The sequence below is a fragment of the Sitodiplosis mosellana genome, unplaced genomic scaffold (assembly GCF_009176505.1).
Source record: "Sitodiplosis mosellana isolate CC-2019 unplaced genomic scaffold, AAFC_SMos_1.0 Smas_scaffold_6226, whole genome shotgun sequence".
Taxonomy (NCBI): domain Eukaryota; kingdom Metazoa; phylum Arthropoda; class Insecta; order Diptera; family Cecidomyiidae; genus Sitodiplosis; species Sitodiplosis mosellana.
This window is the reverse complement of record NW_022601467.1, coordinates 18,939,716-18,957,749: the sequence shown is the minus strand read 5'-3', so window position 1 is coordinate 18,957,749 and position 18,034 is coordinate 18,939,716. Positions and strand designations below refer to the sequence as shown.

General features: G+C 38.6%; 1 protein-coding gene across 4 annotated transcripts in view; it reads left to right on the top strand.

Moving 5' to 3' along the window:
• The first annotated feature begins 8,931 nt into the window (after positions 1–8,931).
• LOC129579316 (CUGBP Elav-like family member 4) overlaps positions 8,932–18,034 on the top strand; it is a 337,351-nt gene continuing 328,248 nt past the window's right edge. For all 4 annotated transcript variants that reach the window (XM_055469281.1, XM_055469280.1, XM_055469279.1 and 1 more), the window contains exons 1-2: positions 8,932–9,549; positions 9,645–9,911. In XM_055469281.1, the coding sequence (XP_055325256.1) occupies positions 9,396–9,549; positions 9,645–9,911 (421 nt within the window). In that variant the 5' untranslated portion in view covers positions 8,932–9,395. The remainder of the gene's footprint in view (positions 9,550–9,644; positions 9,912–18,034) is intronic.

Below are 18,034 nucleotides of genomic sequence, written 5' to 3'. Positions count from 1 at the left end.
AATCGAAATGAATGATAGACACGACATTTTCATACTCTTCCTCTCTCTCTCTCTCTCTCAATCGCTGCTTCTGTGCTTTTTTGTGCTGCCGTTATTTCAATATCGTCACAATAGCGCGCATTCATTCCAAAATCGTTTGACACAACAAATGGCAGCGGCGAATGAAAGTCTACATGCTTGTGTGTGTGTGTGTGTGTGTGTGTGTGTTCGTGAGCGTGTGCCCATACTTCGATGATACTAAATTCATGAATAATAAATCTGTACACCATTTAGATTGCTACAAAAACAAACAAATGAAAGGCAAAATGTTCCAAAATATTCTAAACAGTAGATTTCATTTGGCTGAACTCATGCGAATCGCGCGCACACCGACAGTAAACATGAAAACCTAACTAGCAATCAGTTTTTGGTCGTTGCCTCTTGTTATTGTTGTTGTTGATGTTTTGTGCGAACGAACGAGCTGGCGAGCGCGCGCTCGTAATCGTCGCATTCTCGCATTTGAAAAATTATGAGTGGGCTAATAATATTATGAATGAATGTTGAAATGGTGTTCGACGTGCATGGAAATATGACTCACACTCGGCCTTTAAAAACATATTTTAAATGGTTTTGCCTAGGGGACTCACGCCAATTTCCATATTTAAAATATGAACAAATAATATGAATTGGTTTATGTTTCAACATATTAAACAGATATGTATGCATAATTTCAATTTTGCTCAATTTTGTTCAATAAACCGACTGTCAGCAGAACCATGTCCAATCTGTTGACGTCATTATCGCTTCAAAAATTCTGGAAATGGGTTTTGGTGGATCCTGTGGATTGTTCAAAACCGCTCCTGGTTCTGGAAGTGGATCCTCAGGATGGGCCAGGGCATTGTCAAACCCAGTCTGATCCATCCTGAAGATCCACCAAAACCCACTTCCAGAACCGGGAGCAGTTTTGAACGATCCTGAAGATCCACCAAAACCCACTTCCAGAACATATTGTTCAAGGTGAATATGAACAATAACAACGCATTCGGGAAATAATACAAAATATTTGAAATCTAGCGTGAATTTTACATGATTTAAATAATACAAATAGATTTTGCTAAATAAAATTTGGCATGAATCCCCTAGGGTTTTGCTTTGTAGTTTTTTTTTCGGCAGTGGAAGGGGGCAGCCGAAGCCACGGAAAAACGTTTTTCGTGTTTTTATTGCGTAATGGTGTTCACTTTTAGCGCTACAAACAAAAACATAAAAACGTTAAACATTGTGTAAATTTCAAATATTAACATGGGTTTTGCCCTTTGAAGCGCCGCTCTCGATGCCTTTTCTATGCAAGAACATTGCCAAAATAAAACAACGCAAGCAGCAGCAGCAACAACAACAACAACAACAATAATAATAACAGTAACATATACACTTATGCACGCTGGATGAGCGGTCGTTTCATTTCGTAATGGTTGGAAAATATGAAAATGGGTACGCATGTAATATTTTCGCCTTGTGTACAGCTCACACATTAAATTGTACTAAATGCGACGATGGATACTGACCATACTGATTCTCCGGTGTATGTATGTGTGTGTGTGTGTGTGTTTATCGATATATGAAAATAATATTTATGACGCCCAATTATTTCTCTACAATTTCGATATCGTTTAATGTCCAAAAGTTTTGTTATTTATGAGCAACGTCAACAGCACCTATAAAACGTGTAACGGTATGGAGATGGAAAGAGAAGTAGAATCAGAGTACAACAGAATGCAGTACATTGCATTCCTCGGTTTCATGAGGGGACAGAGAGAGAGAGAGAGAGAGAGAGAGAGAGAGAGAGAGAGAGAGAGAGTGAGGAAGTGGTCTAGCGAACATTCGTTGGAATTTGATTAAATGGATTAATCGCATCACATTTTCTGGTTTTCATTACCACTGTGCGCGGCCAATTGAAGCCAGCATAGCAACGCAAAGATATAGACCATAGCCACTGCCAAATAAATGCCAGAAAGCAGTGAAAATCAACTCCGGCAAAGTATCGCCACTGACCGAAAGAAAACTAAAATGCTATGTGTATAATTAAGTATTTTGACTTTTTGGTGATCAACACAAGCCACAAGCAAAATACCGACCAACACACACATAGGAAGAGAGACACACTGAGCAATGGAGAAAAAGTGTGAAAAGAAAGAAAAGCCTGGCGAGAAGAGTGAAAGAGTGTGTGTGTGTGTACGTAACATAAATTGCTCAAAGCCAACTTGATTTGAAGTGGCGTAATAAGTTTGAAAAGAAAACTTTACGAGAGGAGGATTTTTGATGCAAAAAATATACGAATCTAGCGCTCGCGCTGCAATGAAAATTCAAGACATTATGGAGTTTGAGCAATTACAGCGCTTTGAGATAAAAATTAATGCGAGCACAAAAAGAAGATGACGAGATTTCCAGCTAAATAAATCCCATGCCGTTTTTTCCCTTGCTTCGCTCCTTTCACTATCGTCTTCTTCTTCTTCTGCTCCTTTTATTTCGTACAAACACACACACACACACACACAACTCACTTCTGTGCTGTCTCTTACTGAATATCATTTCTGCTAGTGTGAGTGCGCTCGCGCGCGTGCGCGCTTGAATTAAACTTTTATTGTCTTTCATTTTTCTAGCCAGTCACGATCTTGATTGTTGAATTTTCTTATCTCTCGGCAGCGGTTTCGCGTATATGGCCAACCAGAAAAAAAAATTAAATAGCTTTCTTACTTACTGCATGGTTTTGGTGAAAATTCGGAAAGCGCCGCGCAGCGTTTGTTCCTTCATTGCAATGGATCCGCATCGTTCATTCCACAAAATCATGTGATACGATTATTGCAAATTATTTCAAAATCTGTTTTGTATGATGAGAATTGCAGCGAGGGATAAAAACGATGCCGCCACAAATACAACAGAGCAAAAAATGAACGAATTGAAAGCGAAAGAAGGGAGAGCAAAAAAACCCGACGATGTATAGAGTTTATGATGGAAATGAATCAACTCTGAAAGCTGATAAGTCTTTTTCGAGTGCATTTTAAATTGCATGTAAGATCGTCATGTGGATTTTGCCGGCATTTCGATGTGCGGCGTGAATAACGAACCATAAGTTTGAGTGTGTGTGCGCGCTTTTCTTTTGCTCTCTTCTTCACACGATATTTGAATACGTACGTATTCATTACACTCATAATGTATACAGCCTGCCTTTTATCCCGTACAAATTCTGGCATTTTCTTGCCATTTTAGACGAATGAAATACATTACCGTTTTTACCAATGCTCAAACATTCGAACACACTTTTTCGATCCGCTGGCAAATGAAGCATTCGGCACTGGTGCTGCTGTTGTTGTTGTTGTTGTTGCTGCTACTAGTACTTTTTTTTCCTCTTAATTTATTTATTCATTCGTTTTTGCCTTTGTCTTGTGGTTTTGCTTATGTATTTCGAAAGTGGCAAACCAAATGAAAACACGGAAAGAAGGAAGCGAGACAAGCAGAACAAAACATTCAAAAGAAAGTGAAAACAACAAAAAAAGAATTATAGAATTAACTAAATAAAGTTTCGACGTGTTTCCTTTTTTCGCCCTCACTCATTCGATCTCATCTTCTCTTCCGTTCGTTCGTTCGCTTGCTCGCTCGCTTTTTTGGGCCCGTACCACGATGGCATTCCGCTTTATATCAACGGCATAACTACCCATTCATTCGGTCTATGCGAGCTAACACACACACACACACACACACACACACACACACTCGTATATTTGTGTTCATCTTGAAAGAGATTACAATTTAATTTTGATGGAATTTTCGTAATTAGTGCCATTTGCGTTTGTAATGTTTGCAAATTATTATCTATAAAATCAGCCGAAAATGGATGGTTGTTCACTTCAACTCCATCGTCATATCCACGTGTACATCCATACTATGTTTATTTATGGGTGGCCACAATGAATACGTGTGTATCATGTAAATGCGAGGAGATTGTTTTGGAACCATTCTATATACGCCGATCTATATATTTGTGCACGGTGTGTGTGTGTGTGTGTGTGTGTGTGCAGCTTTTTCGTGTATTTGGGCAATGAGTAGATTTTATTTATTTTTCTTTTTTTTGCTTGCTTCATGTTCATTGCTCTTTTCTGCCACAACTTTAAGGTATCTTGCCATAAAAAGGACACAAACGCTCTTTAATTATTTAGCCAAAGAGAAATGTGTCGACAAAGAAGAGAGGGGGAGAGTGAGAGCAAAAGCGCCATCACAATGCTGTACAATCCAACCGAAAATGGAAGATTTTAATCTACTGGTTTATTTTTGGCTCTCTCTCTCTCTCTCTCTCTCTCTCTCTCTCTCTCGCTCTCTCTCTCTCTCTCTCTGGCTGTTTGATAATAATGATGAGAAAATGTACGTAATTTAAAGATTTTAATCTTTAAAAGGCATGCAATACTGAACGGGACAACGAGATCTGCTTTCCGCTGTTGTGTCGAAACCAAGAAATGAAGACAGCAAAGCCACCAGAATGAAATGAGAGAAGCATAAAAAAAGAATTACACAGAAAAAAATGAGGACGAAAAAAAGAGAGAGACATTAGCATAACAATGTGTTGACGAAAACCTTTTGAAGAGGTTTCAATAAAAAAAAACGCTGGAATTCACATTCAAACATACAGTCATCCACCCACCCACCGACGTAGAACAAAAAAAAGTGTACATAACCAGATGGAATTTTGCAAGTAATTCGCACTCTTTGCATGATAATTGGCTATCGAAACACGGTCCTTCAGTTTCTTATCAAAAAATTGAAAAATAATTCATGATTTTGTTGGTTTTTTTTTCTGGCCCCTCGTCCTGTTCTTCACTTTTTGTAGCTGGAACAATAGTAGCAAAGCATTAGCGTTCAATGTTATGCGTATTTTTGTGACATTCTCTTTTTCGGGATATTTTGATGACCTGTACACTTTTTTCACTCTCTTTTTCAAAGAAATAACACAAAAATACTCATGTACATTGAGTGTATTTCAGTTGGTTTTGCCCAGCTCCAAATTATGTAACCGAGTGTAATATAATCGCCCATCAAAACATTATTTGATTATTCAGAACCTCATTAAGAGCGAGAATAAGGTGCAAGGGTGGCCAACGGATAAAGAATACACACACTTACATACAAAAAACCACAAAAACAGTACGCTTTTGGTAAATCGACACACACGGGAAAGATGATATTTTAGAATGTCAAAGGGAAATTTTGAATGAAGGAACGTGTCAACTGAGAGAGACAGAGAGAAAAAGGGACTTGTTGACCTGGAAATGCGTGTTTTTTCTACATTGCCGCCGCCGTCGTCGTTGTCGTTGTCGTTGTCGTTGTCGTTGTCTTCTACATTTGTATCATTCCGAGAAAGACGACAAAATTCCACCTTTGTGACATGGGCCAACTTTTGTGGCGTTGTGCATAAGTTGGTTTGGGTCAAAAATGCCAAAGATTCCATCGCTTCAATTTTAGAGGCTAGTATTGGTGAACTAAATGCATTCATCACTTTGCCATACGAGCAAATTTTCAGCGAAATTCTGGACGGTGTATTTGAAATTTTTTGCCTTGATATATGCAAATCAAAAGCAAAGCCTTTGTGGAGAGACAGGCGGGCACTAGCGGTGCGCATTGGTTTGAAAATCAGAAATATTACAAACTTGTGTGGCTCGTCAACCGCACGAACTGCATTAGTTGCAGCAAACCGTTTGGAATTTTTGGACATGAAAATGAGGAGACAATATCTGCATATATGCAATTAACAACGAAAAATAAAAACTTCTAATGACTTTGTACCGTTTGTGTCAGCTACGTGCACAGAAAAGAAAGTGGAAAAAAAGGATGCATTAAAATGAACACTACGCGACAAGACACACACAAAAAACATAGTGTGAATAGTGGAATCTCAATTGAACGAAACCATTGCAAGCACCCGACAATAAAAAGTATTTGCTCTCGAAATGAAGAAGCAAGTGAAGCCAATAACTATTGTCGAAAATTCTCTCCGTCTCTCTCGCTCCTTCCTCTCGATTGAATTATTTCACAGGAGGCGGCAGTGGTGTCGACAACATTCATAGCCACCGCAACTGTCGATTTACAAAGGACCCTTTGTGCGCGTAATGTTATAATTTCTATTCTAAAAGTTATTGCTTGAATTGCTTTGTGCTCAGTTGATAACAATAAACTTTCATCGCGATGATCTTTTTGAAATATCAACTGAATATTACTATTTGCCAATTCGTCATTTCCAGCGCTTAAACACAGCGCTTGCATGAATCCTGTGGGATAGCCAGAATGAGATACACAGAGAGATAGAAAGAGCATGAGAGATAATGTTTAGTGCGGTTGAGACATGGGTCATATTCTTGGTTGTGGCATCGCCATCGACATCGTTGCTTCACTTGAAAATTCGTCGTTTCATTGAAAATGGTGTTCGGTTTTTGTGTTGCCCTACATTTATTCTTCTTCGCGGTACGAAACAGAGAGAAAACGGGATATTTCGATGTTAGAACATGCGAATGCTGTGAGTTTGCGTTCGCTCGTTCGTTCATCGCTTGTTTCGTTGCTATTTCTATCCCGTTCTTCCTTTCTCCCTGTCCCCCGCTCTTCTTCGTCTCATTCTCGCGCCGTGTTATGTGCTGTACGTGTGGTGGCTGTGCAACTGTATATACCGCAAACATATATCGGGTGTATTAGGTTGAAGCGATCCCATTGTGTTTATGCACACATATTGTTTGGTGTATCGCAGCTCTATCGTCGAATACGTTTCGTATTTTTGCCCTTTTCACTCTCTATTTACACGTTACACCCAGGCGCGCATTGTCGTCGCGTTATGATTTTGCTGTTGCTTTTCCTTTTGCGTTTTTCGTTTACTCATTTTCTGCTGTGTGCATGTTCAGTTCATGCCGCTGTCGTACATCGCCCTTTTTTGATATGCTGTATGTATCAAAAGTGTGAGCACTTCATGTATTTAATGCCATCTGGATGATACGATGAAATCCTTCTTCTGACTTCTGTTCGCCGGATACTTGAAGGAAAGCAGATAAAATGTAATCCGAAAAACAACAGAGCAAGAAAGGAAAATCCATCGGCATATACACATATATACACACACACACGCACACAGCCAGTCAGGCATACATACATACACACATATCATAGTACAGCAGATATAGATAGACGTGTACAGACCGTACAGAAACACAGAGATACACTCATTGAAACGGTGCTGAAATGCCGTGTGCAAGTGAAAACACATGTCTCCAATGTAAACACAGCTAAACGCATCGCATTTGCCAAACGGAATTGTGCTGAGTCTTGTAGTCTCGTAGCCACAACCAAGACCTTTGAGAATTTCGTAGCATTGTTTATTTATGTGCATTTACTTTCGTTGGGTACGCTTCATATATAATTGATATGGGCATATTCGCCAAAATGGATGGGCAAGCGGTCGCGAGACCAAGTGAACGAAAGAGCGAACGAACGAGTGATTGGGCCAACATTGAGTTGAACACAGTCGCCAAGTATGACAGACGAATGCTATTCATCGACGGCCTGAATCACGCAATCCATAACGAACAAGATGAAGAACCAAAGAACCGCCCGGTTGTTTATGAACTAAAGCCATTCATAATTATCACCACGTTTTCTTTTTTTTCTCTACTCTTGCACCAGCCTTCGCATGGATATTAACAATTGTCCATTTTCAAGAAGATTACATTCTTTCATAATTCCAAACGAGTACAATTTCTCCATCACATGCGATTCGCAATTCATACAGACGGTTTTCATTTCCATTCCTTCTCTCTCTCTATCTCTCTCTCCGGCTCGCACAATCAGGCAAAATGACTTTCGACGAGTTGTTTGTTTGTGCTAATTTCTAAAAATAATACCACGTTTCTACACTACAAACTTTCTAATGGCATGTTTCAATCAATAATTCAACGATGATTCGTGCTCACATTATCGATGTTTATTGTTTGCACCGCACAGTGAAAAATGGTATCGATTTTATTTTTCTGTTGCCTTCTACCTCGCAATCAGATTGTAATTTAAGCCTATAATTTAAAAACACACACTCAATTGTTTCATTTGCAAATCGAAAGGCGCCTCGAATTTTTTTTAGCCGGAATTGAGAATACTTTATGTTTTTCTAATCAATTCGTGTCGTGGTAAACTAATGTCGATTAACAGCGGCAACACAGGCATCTAGACTTGAATGCATTAAATATAGAACATGAGAAAAGGGGATAATCAAATCAACGTAAAGAGAGTCCAATTGGACAATTTTGTGCTGACATTTGAACATGTCATTTGTAACCTCTTTTTTTCACTAGAATTTCGATTTTATCAGCGGGCATTTTGACACAGGGTGATTAACATTTGAATATTTATAAATATCAAACCGTTGATTCACTACACGGCATTGTATGGATTATTTTGGATAGTTTTCGACAAGTAGTGGCAGCCAGAGAAAAAAAAATACACGGACGATAATCAGACAGAAATAGATGTCGAAACGACATCATTCCTCGCCTCATTTCACATCACATTTCAGATTTATTTTGTGCGTTTGCGTATGCGTTTTTTTGCTTCTCCGGTGTGGATCTTGTGAAAATTTTACTTCATTCCGGAACATATTAATAAATATATGCAGAATGCCTATAAAGTGCCAAATATCACCAAGCTAATTGAGATTATTTAAAATGACTATTTCAGGTTAATGTTAATTATTTTGTCACAAAAAGTCGACCGGAAAGAAAAAAACAAACAATAACAGCGATCTATAAGAGCTACTTGATTGGATAACGGGAGCAACAACAACAAAAAGGAAATTAATAAAAAGCGATGATTCGATTACATGTGCATGAAATCGATATTAAAAACTCTATTTAAAAATATATCAATGTGAATTCATTTGTGTAAGCATTTTCTGAAACGCACCATATTACGCACACATTGCAAATGACATAATGAAAAGCACAGTGCATCGATAGCCATATAGAAATTGCATTATGCCATTACACATGCACACACATCCGATGATGATGGCAGAGCCGAACCGAAAAAAAAATGAATAAATTTTAATGAATGAATTTTCAATATAAATACAAATTAAAGCTAATTAAAGTGCAAACCCGAATAATTTACCATGAAGCGATTTATTTTAAATACTAATTGAGATCAATAAAAATGGGAAAGGAGAAGAAGCAGCAGCAGTAACGGCAACGTTACAATCAGATTGAATTGGATTGGAGTGTGTGTGAGTGCGTGCGCGTGTGATACGAGTGTTTGTGGTGTCAGGCAAACTGTTCACAAATACGTTTCGAATCATTTTGTGGCGAATGATTTCATATTGCGATATTACAAAATCAAGTTAAATAATGATAATGTCGTTTAAAGCGGCTGCGGAAAGTCCAACAGTTGTGTCTGACGAAGCGGCTCATTCAAAGAAATCTCGTCGACGGTTTCCCGTTGACGACGAACTCAACAACACAATTTTAATGTTGGCCCCATCAAAATGTGATGCCAGTAATGGTAAGTACTCGTTATTTTCGATTCCACATACACACACACATAGCCAATTCACATGCGCATCAAAATGCATCGGAATAAACATAAACATTCATTAGATGTTCGCCATGCAATCGATGAAGAGCCGGACGACGACGATGACTCGGTTACTAAGCGAAATGACGATGAGTCAACAAAACGACCGTCCAAATCCGTATCACCCTCATCGACAGCATCATCATCATCATCGACGGTCGGTGCTAAACTATTCATTGGACAAATTCCAAAGCACATGGAAGAATCTGACCTTTTGCCGATGTTCCAGTGTTTCGGTGATATCTATGAATTTTCAATTCTCAAGGACAAAAACACCGGAATCCATAAAGGTGAGTAGACACAAAATTGTGTGAGTGTTACATTCGATTATTCGTTCGTTCGTTTGAAAGGATGAAACAAAAAAAAAACACACACACACCCAGCCACCACGGTATGATCGTACGTACAGTAGTAAGTGAACTCATGGGAGAAATCATTGGATTTGTGTGTATGGCTTTTATAATGAACGACAAAAATGATTCTGTGAATCACATAAATCCTATTGCATTAAATGCATTAATAACACAAACAATTAATTTGGTATCAATCGATGTGGTGGCAGTGGTATGACATGGTGACAACGCAACCATTGAATTATCAATATTGCAAATTAATCATGTCAACTAATCTTATCCACGTACACATTACATGTGTGGCCGAAAATAACGCCGATGAATAATTTATTGCAAATTTTCTTCGGGAATTGCTCGCACTTTGCATACGTAATGTGTATGGAGAAGGTGGATGAGTCGGCAATGTTGATGAAAAGGAAGGGGCAGTGAATGACTTAAGCGACAATCCAAACAAGTTTGTCGACGAGGCAACGCATATGAACATAATTCACTCACATTTATCCACTAAGTTGAAACGAGTGGCGGAGGCATTCAGGCGTGCACAAATATAAAGGGAAAATTGCCAAAGTAATTTGTAAGTGTGTACATGGCTTTGGCGTTTTTCTGTCCGATGATATTATTATCGAACTCTCTATAGTAGCCAACCATTGCCTCGCGCCGCCTCTATCTTCGGCTCATTCACTTTCTCTTTGCAAAACGCAAAAAAAGAAGAAGATGAAAACATTACCTAGCATCACACGCCATCCATAATGCAAGAGACCATCGAAAAAGAAACAACGACAATCTGCAAAAGTTTAAGTACATTTATAATTTATGTTCTTTAAAAATTGAAATTCCACACAGAGGAACAAAAATTATTTGACCACTGCTGTTTCTTGCCGACAATTTCACATAAACTCTGTAAAACATTTACGGTTGCTCTTCTTGTGCCGCTCTTGTCTTTCTCTCACTGTCTTTTGCTGCGCGCTGGCATGGTGGTATATGATGTGTGTATGCGAAAGAGAGAAAAAGAGCGGGAGAAAGTCTACCAGGACAGGGCTGGTTCGAAGCAAATTTTCAAATCATCCATTTGATCTTCTTTGCTACTTTGCAATGTTCTCATCAATCTTTTTCATTGCGTTGTCGTCGTCGTCGTCGTTTTTTTTATCTTTGTCTTTCAATGGTTTCGGATGTTTGTGGTTTTTTCCCTGTTACTTTCTTGTGGAATGAAGTAGGTGAAATTGGTTCTTTAGTAGGTTGTTTTTTTGTTTGCTGCAAACTAGTCGTCTTATCTGGTAAAAGTGTAAAGTAGAAGATTTTTGGGTAAAAGAAAATAATCCCTGCCTACCGGCAACCATATGTTGTACGCGATATTCGTTTTAAATGCTCGTATTTGAACGGAAATTTCTCTCTCACTCTTCTTCGAATTGACTATGCATGAGCTGAGCATCTGAACTAAACTGGAACGGAGATTAAGGCGACAAGACGGAAAATGAAGAAGCGCGCATACAAAAGACAAAAAACCGACAACGATGACGCAAAGAGCAAAGGAAATACAAATGAACGAACAAAAAAAAGAGACGAAGAAGAACCAAGTAAAGAGGGCCACCATCATACCAACACCACTACCAAATAACAGAGCAAATGACAACGAGCAAATATTCAAGAGAGATGAGTAGGCAGAAGATTGTAAAAGTGGTATTTTTACGCTTTTGCATCAATTGCACATGGCTTATAACTCGAACATCATTATTCCCATTCATTATTGGCTCTTCGACATCGAGGTCACAAATGTCACTACACAATGATGCTTCACCCCGACGAGATCCAAACGCAATACAAGTGGCAAATAATGAACCATGAAAACTCGGCTCAACTCAAGTATTTCGCATTTATACCCTTTTTTATACGGCGAGCGCACGCTCTTGTTCCTTTTTTCTTCTTCATTTTCTTCCTTCTGTTTCTGCTCTCTTGTGCGCTCTCGCGACTTTGTTCATTCGTTTGTTAAAGTTTCATCCTCAATCATATCGCCGATCTTCTCTTGAATGTTAATATTTGCAACAATCAAGAGATAGCCGAAAGCGAGGCTATTGGGCCGTAATTACAAATCACTATAACTGCATACTTTTGCTCAGAAAACTTTACAAAGGGAACACACTCACATCGGGCGAGTGCGAAAGCGAACACTCACACACACACACACCGATGGAGATAGAGAGAGAGAAAGTGGTGGCAAATGTTGTTGTTGTAATTTCATCAGACACTTCTAAATAAATTATTCGATGCAAACTCGAACTGGAAATATTCACTTGGAAATTGTCCTGGGAGACGGTGCTCGAGTACAGGGAAAAATTTGTGGTAAACAGAACAAGAGAGAGGCAGAGAGAGAGAGAGAGAGAGAGAGTGCAAAAAAAACTAAAAATATACAGACATACATACGAACACATTTTGCACTGGAATGGAAATGTAAAAAGAACGAAACCCATTACATTTTGCCGTAAATGCATTGTGTACGGATGCCACTGTCGGCAGTACAGTAATTTCAAGTTGTTGTACTTATTCGTTGTAGTTGGCGACGGTGGTCGCGGCGATGGTGGTTGGTGTCGGTGTTCAGAGAGCAAGAGAGAGAGAGACAGTGTAAATGCTTTGTACGGCATATAAATGTACATGTTTCGCTCTCATTCTCAATCGTCGATGCACACACCGAGCTGTGTCTCCTGTGTGACATCATAAATCAATATGACTCATTTCTGACGAATAACCCATTGAACTCTTGCTTCTAAAACATTCTCATTTCTAGCAAATATTCATACGACGTTACATAAAGAATTATTATGTGCAAGAGTGAGGGCAAGCCGACACGAACGGTGAACGAAGAATGTGTGCGTACGTGTGTGTGTGTGAGTGAGTGAGAGATAGAAGGAGTACGATGCACACCGATGTACCGGTGGGGGTCAAAATGATTCGAATGCCATAAATTAATCCTCGAAATCCAAATCCAAATCCAAATCCAAATCCAAATCCAAATCCAAACCCGAAACCGAATGCGACCTCGTAAATTTGCCACATAGTTAGAGAAAACAATCAAAGAGCATTATGAGTAAATGTGAAAATGAGCGAAATTGAATTCATGCCACACAAATTAATGAGTTCGTTGCATTGTGTGAACAGGGTATGCATTAATAATTCGACTTAATAATAATCGTCGAGGCAGATGCAATGTAATGACTCTGTCTCTCTCTCTCTCTCTCTCTCTCTCTCTCTCTCTCTCTCTCTCTCTTTCTGCCATTTCTCACCTTTGAAAATTTATCCGAATGAATGAAGTCAAATGTGCAGTGGCGTAAATTGAACGGTTAAAGTGAGCGCACGACACTCACATCAATCACACGTTTGGTTGCAAAGGGGTTTGAAAATTCATAGCCAAATGAAAGGTTCAATTATTATTCGCGGTGGTAAGTCTATGACAGTCGACTGAAGCAGCAACAGCAGCAACAGCGGCTTCAGCGACGGCAGGAGCGCGGAGGCGGTAACGATGGTGGCAACCATACATTACCGTTGACTTACAATGGCAGCGGGACAAACGCATGCAGACAAAGTAGCAACAGAAAAAAAAACAAAAATTCCGAGATTTCGACGGTATGACAAGCTATAGATTGCAATCGTTGTGTGTATGCGAAAATGCTTTCACGTTCACATTGCTCATTATCATCATCGTGCGGCCATTCATTACAATCACATAGGTCGAAATGCACAAGCATAATGTTTCAAATCATTTTCGGTTTTGCACGATATTCCAAAAATAATTAGATGGCCTTAACAAGCGAACAGCCAGTTCTAGATTACCACCATACGAAACTATGATATTATTGCCTGGATTCATCTTCTGCCATGTTGTGAGTTGTTGTTTTTTTTTCTCTCCCTGTGTTCGCTCCTCGTCCTTTTGTGCGCTGCTGTAACTCTTTATGAACGAACCGTCGATGATGGTTGTCATCACTGCACACGACTGCATCGATCCCAGTAATTATATCTTTCTTGTCATCTCTCGCACATTTCCCTGTCCCTGTTTCTCTCTTTCTCTCTCTCAGTCTCTCTACCTCCGCCTCTACATCTGGCTCTCTCTCTCTCTCTCTGTCTCGCTTGCTGCACTCGCTGCGATCAATTAACAGTTACGCTTCCAAACGGTAATTCGGTTTGCGTAGAAAGTTTTCGTGAAAATTAGTTGAATCAAACGCGGATGCAAACCGGGATGCACCGGATTGATATCATGGGTTTAACTTCGGGCTCCCCGTATAGACGAATTTCAAAATTCCAAATCAAATTTAATATTTGTGTTGTACACTAAACACTCGGCATGTATGTGTGAGTGTGCTGTGAATGTTGCTGAATTGCAGCGGAATTGCATTTCACTTGAACGGCACACGAATAGTCCGACTCTTGTCGACGTACGTACATCGCACGATCCACAATTTCGCATTTCAATCAAGAGACATTCAACAAACGTTTTAAGATAACATTACAACTTTCACTCCAGTGTGTCATCATCCCCTTGCCTTTTCACCGTCTCTCGACCTCTTCCGATGCCTGTAACTTCCATCATGATGATTATCACATAAAAGTTTACGCCTTTATGATTTAATGAATCATGTTAATTAGTAATTAAAATTCAACGACTACGTGAATGAAAAAAAAATTTGGCCGTTCTACCACCGAAAAACGATTTATATCGTCAATCAGGATGGCATAATGCCAACGCATCAAAAACTCATCCGATCGATAATTTTCATTTTCGAAAATAAATGCTTTGCAAAAGGGTTAAACGAACGGAACAAATTAGAGCCAGTTTGCAATATTTTAATGAAGATAATGTGGCTGGCGATTGGATTTTTATATGTAGAAGTGACTGGTCAGTAGGGTGTTTTCGGTATTAAATAAACAGAAAATGGTAGTTTTAGTTTGATAGAGCAGAGAATTTGGAATCGATTTCATATATTTTTGTTCGGAATCAGTCCAAGATGCCACTTCCCACAAGCAAAACAAATATTCGTCGAATTTTGAGGTTATATCACTATTCGCTGAAACTAATCTGATATTTTCCACTTTTTTCGATTCAATCTCACTACCAGAGATGAATTCTCAATGCAAACATTTATTTTCACGTAATTTTCTTTGGAAAAAGTGACCAAATAGTCGAAAATTCACACAAATTGTATTGCCTCTTTGACCGGTTCTTCAATCATAGAAAAAACGCCGACAAATTAATTTTTTTCACAAAAATTCATTCAATGGGTTTGAAATACACGACAAATTTTCTAAATGCACTAAAATATCCAATCGAACAAAACCAGGAATGCCAAATTGCAGCAAAACCAAAACGTAAACAAAAACGAGCTGTCATTATGAAATTCGGGCTTAGTTTGATGTTTGACAAGACCAAAATACATCTGCGCGAATCACTGTGTGCGAATTGACTGTGATTCATTCGCACAAGTGCATTGGTAGCCCTTCAAAATGTCAAAGAAGCTCAGATTTCATGATGACAGCTCATTTTGTTTACGTTTTGGTTTTGCTGCAATTTGGCCTTCCTGGTTTTGTTCGATTGGATATTTTAGTGCATTTAGATAATTTATCGTCTATTTCAAACTCATTGAATGAATTTCTGTGAAAAAAATGAGTTTGTCGGTGTTTTTTCCATGACTGAAGAACCGGTCAAAGAGGAAATACAATTTGTGTGAATTTTCGACTATTTGGCCACTTATTCCAATGAAAATTACGTGAAAATAAATGTTTGCATTGAGAATTCATCTCTGGTAGTGAGATTGCATCGAAAAAAGTGGAAAATATCAGATTAGTTTCAGTGAATAGTATATAACCTCAAAATTCGACGAACATTTGTTTTGCTTGTGGGAAGTGGCATCTTGGACTGATTCCGAACAAAAATATATGAAATCGATTCCAAATTCTCTGCTCTATCAAACTAAAACTACCATTTTCTGTTTATTTAATACCGAAAACACCCTACTGGTCAGTCAACACTTCGATCGAGTCAATAAGCTCAGATGTTAAATGAAATACTAATGCTCACATTGAGTCGCAAATCGAATTGACTTTTATTTAAATACGAATTTCAATGCGATTCTTTCTAGGAATTGCTGAATTCTCAAGTGGGAACGAGAGAAAGAGATAGAAAAAAAATATTTTTCCGAACAAATTATACAGTAAACCAACCGACACGTGACTGTTGTCAAGTATATAACTTTCATGGAAACCTTCACTGAATCGCATTCGATAAATATCTTATTGAAAAATCACTTGAAGTTGAAAATTAAAATTTTGACATGGCGCACTAAACACGAATTTCTTCTGAAACTTGAAAAAAAAACATCATTCAAAGCCTTATCCATGCTCAACGAGAATCGGTTTAACAAGTTAGAACATACCATTTTCCAATTGAAAATCAACATAAATTTTGGTCGACAGAGAAGAGTTTGTTTTCTTGGAATATTTGTCGATGTTTCAAAATTTAACAGTAAGATTATTGCTTGATATTTATGAAATCATCATTTATTTGAGAAGCCAAAAGCTGCTTACGTTTTCAGTCGACTTGCAAGCATAACTGCGGATAAATGTTAAGGAGATTATTTGAAAAGCATAACATCATATTCTGGTATCAAATGTTTTTTTCTAATAAGTTTAGATTTGAAATTTCCAAGCGGCTTCGACAACAATATGACGATGGCTAAGAGTACCGGCAATCATCTTCTACATGCTTTGGACAAATGGCTCTTGATTATTTGTCCAGTAATAAGATTGTGTCAGATGGATTAGAATTCACATTAAACATTTATGGCATTGAATTATTGAAGATGATGTTTCATACGGTGGTTTGTGTTCCCAACAGAGAGACTGTATTTCAAAAATTATCCAAAGCTTAAATGCTCGGATGGTCGTCTCTTCATATCTCCATGTCTCTCCTCTGAAGTAATTGAACAGAGCGCAGTCGCTGTGCATGCAAAGCTTACGTACGGTTTGCAGTACGATTTCAAGTGTTTTTTTTCTTCTTCAAAATGTCAGGGGAAATTTGGCGAGCTTTTGACTTCGGATAAATCCACAGAAGATAGCATTTATATGAAGAGTGAGAGAGAATCCATTTAGGGGCAATGCAATACACACACAAAATGTACTAAAGGATTGAATTGGTGTGAGCTTTTTTGACATAAAACCGTGTATAAAACCGACTGGTCTCATACAAATACTAACGCACAAATGGGAGAGAATGCAAAGTGTTTATAGAAGATGTGAACATGCAAAATCTGTGAGGGAAACACAGAAATAGCAACAACAAGCGAAAGCAAGCGCGCGATACCGACATAAACCGTGTGCTAAGAGCGATAGGGAAGTGTAAGTTGTCAGAGTCACACACGGCTTGTAGTTGTGTTGAAAATGTTTTCACCGATACACGCGATACATATACTCCGCTACTCGTGCCACTATACCGACTCCTTGATTGTGTATGAATATTCTGAGTTGAGAACCAACACACGATACCGCTCTCTGTATGCTTACATACATGCGGCGGAGAGAGAGAGAGAGAGAGAGAGAGAGAGAGAGAGAGTGAGAGAGCGATTGTGTGTTGTGAAAATGCCCTTATGCCGAGTAGATTTTCCACCGAAAACAGTAAAAAGGAATGGCAACGACAGGCGGCTACAACAACGATTACGATGACTAACCATAGAATGAAATGCAATTCTCAGTACTCGCTGTACCGAGATTCAATTCTGTCGCTACCATTGTGTTGTATCGTCGCGCGTAACGCGGTTTTTTCTTATAGCATTATCAATCTATTCCGTTTTTAACAGTTAATTCGTATAAGTTGTATGTGTTTCGAATTGTTCTGTTTTGATTTGTTTTTGATTGTATCAGACTCGGTTTTTTCGTCTCACATCAAAGCCGAAGAAAGTTAGAAAAAAAATGCGAAAAGAATATTATTTGTGATGCAAACGGCAAATAAATGAAATTTATTTCGTTACTTCTTTTTTTTTCTATTGTGATTGTGTGATGTGTTCGGCGCGGTGCGAGCACAT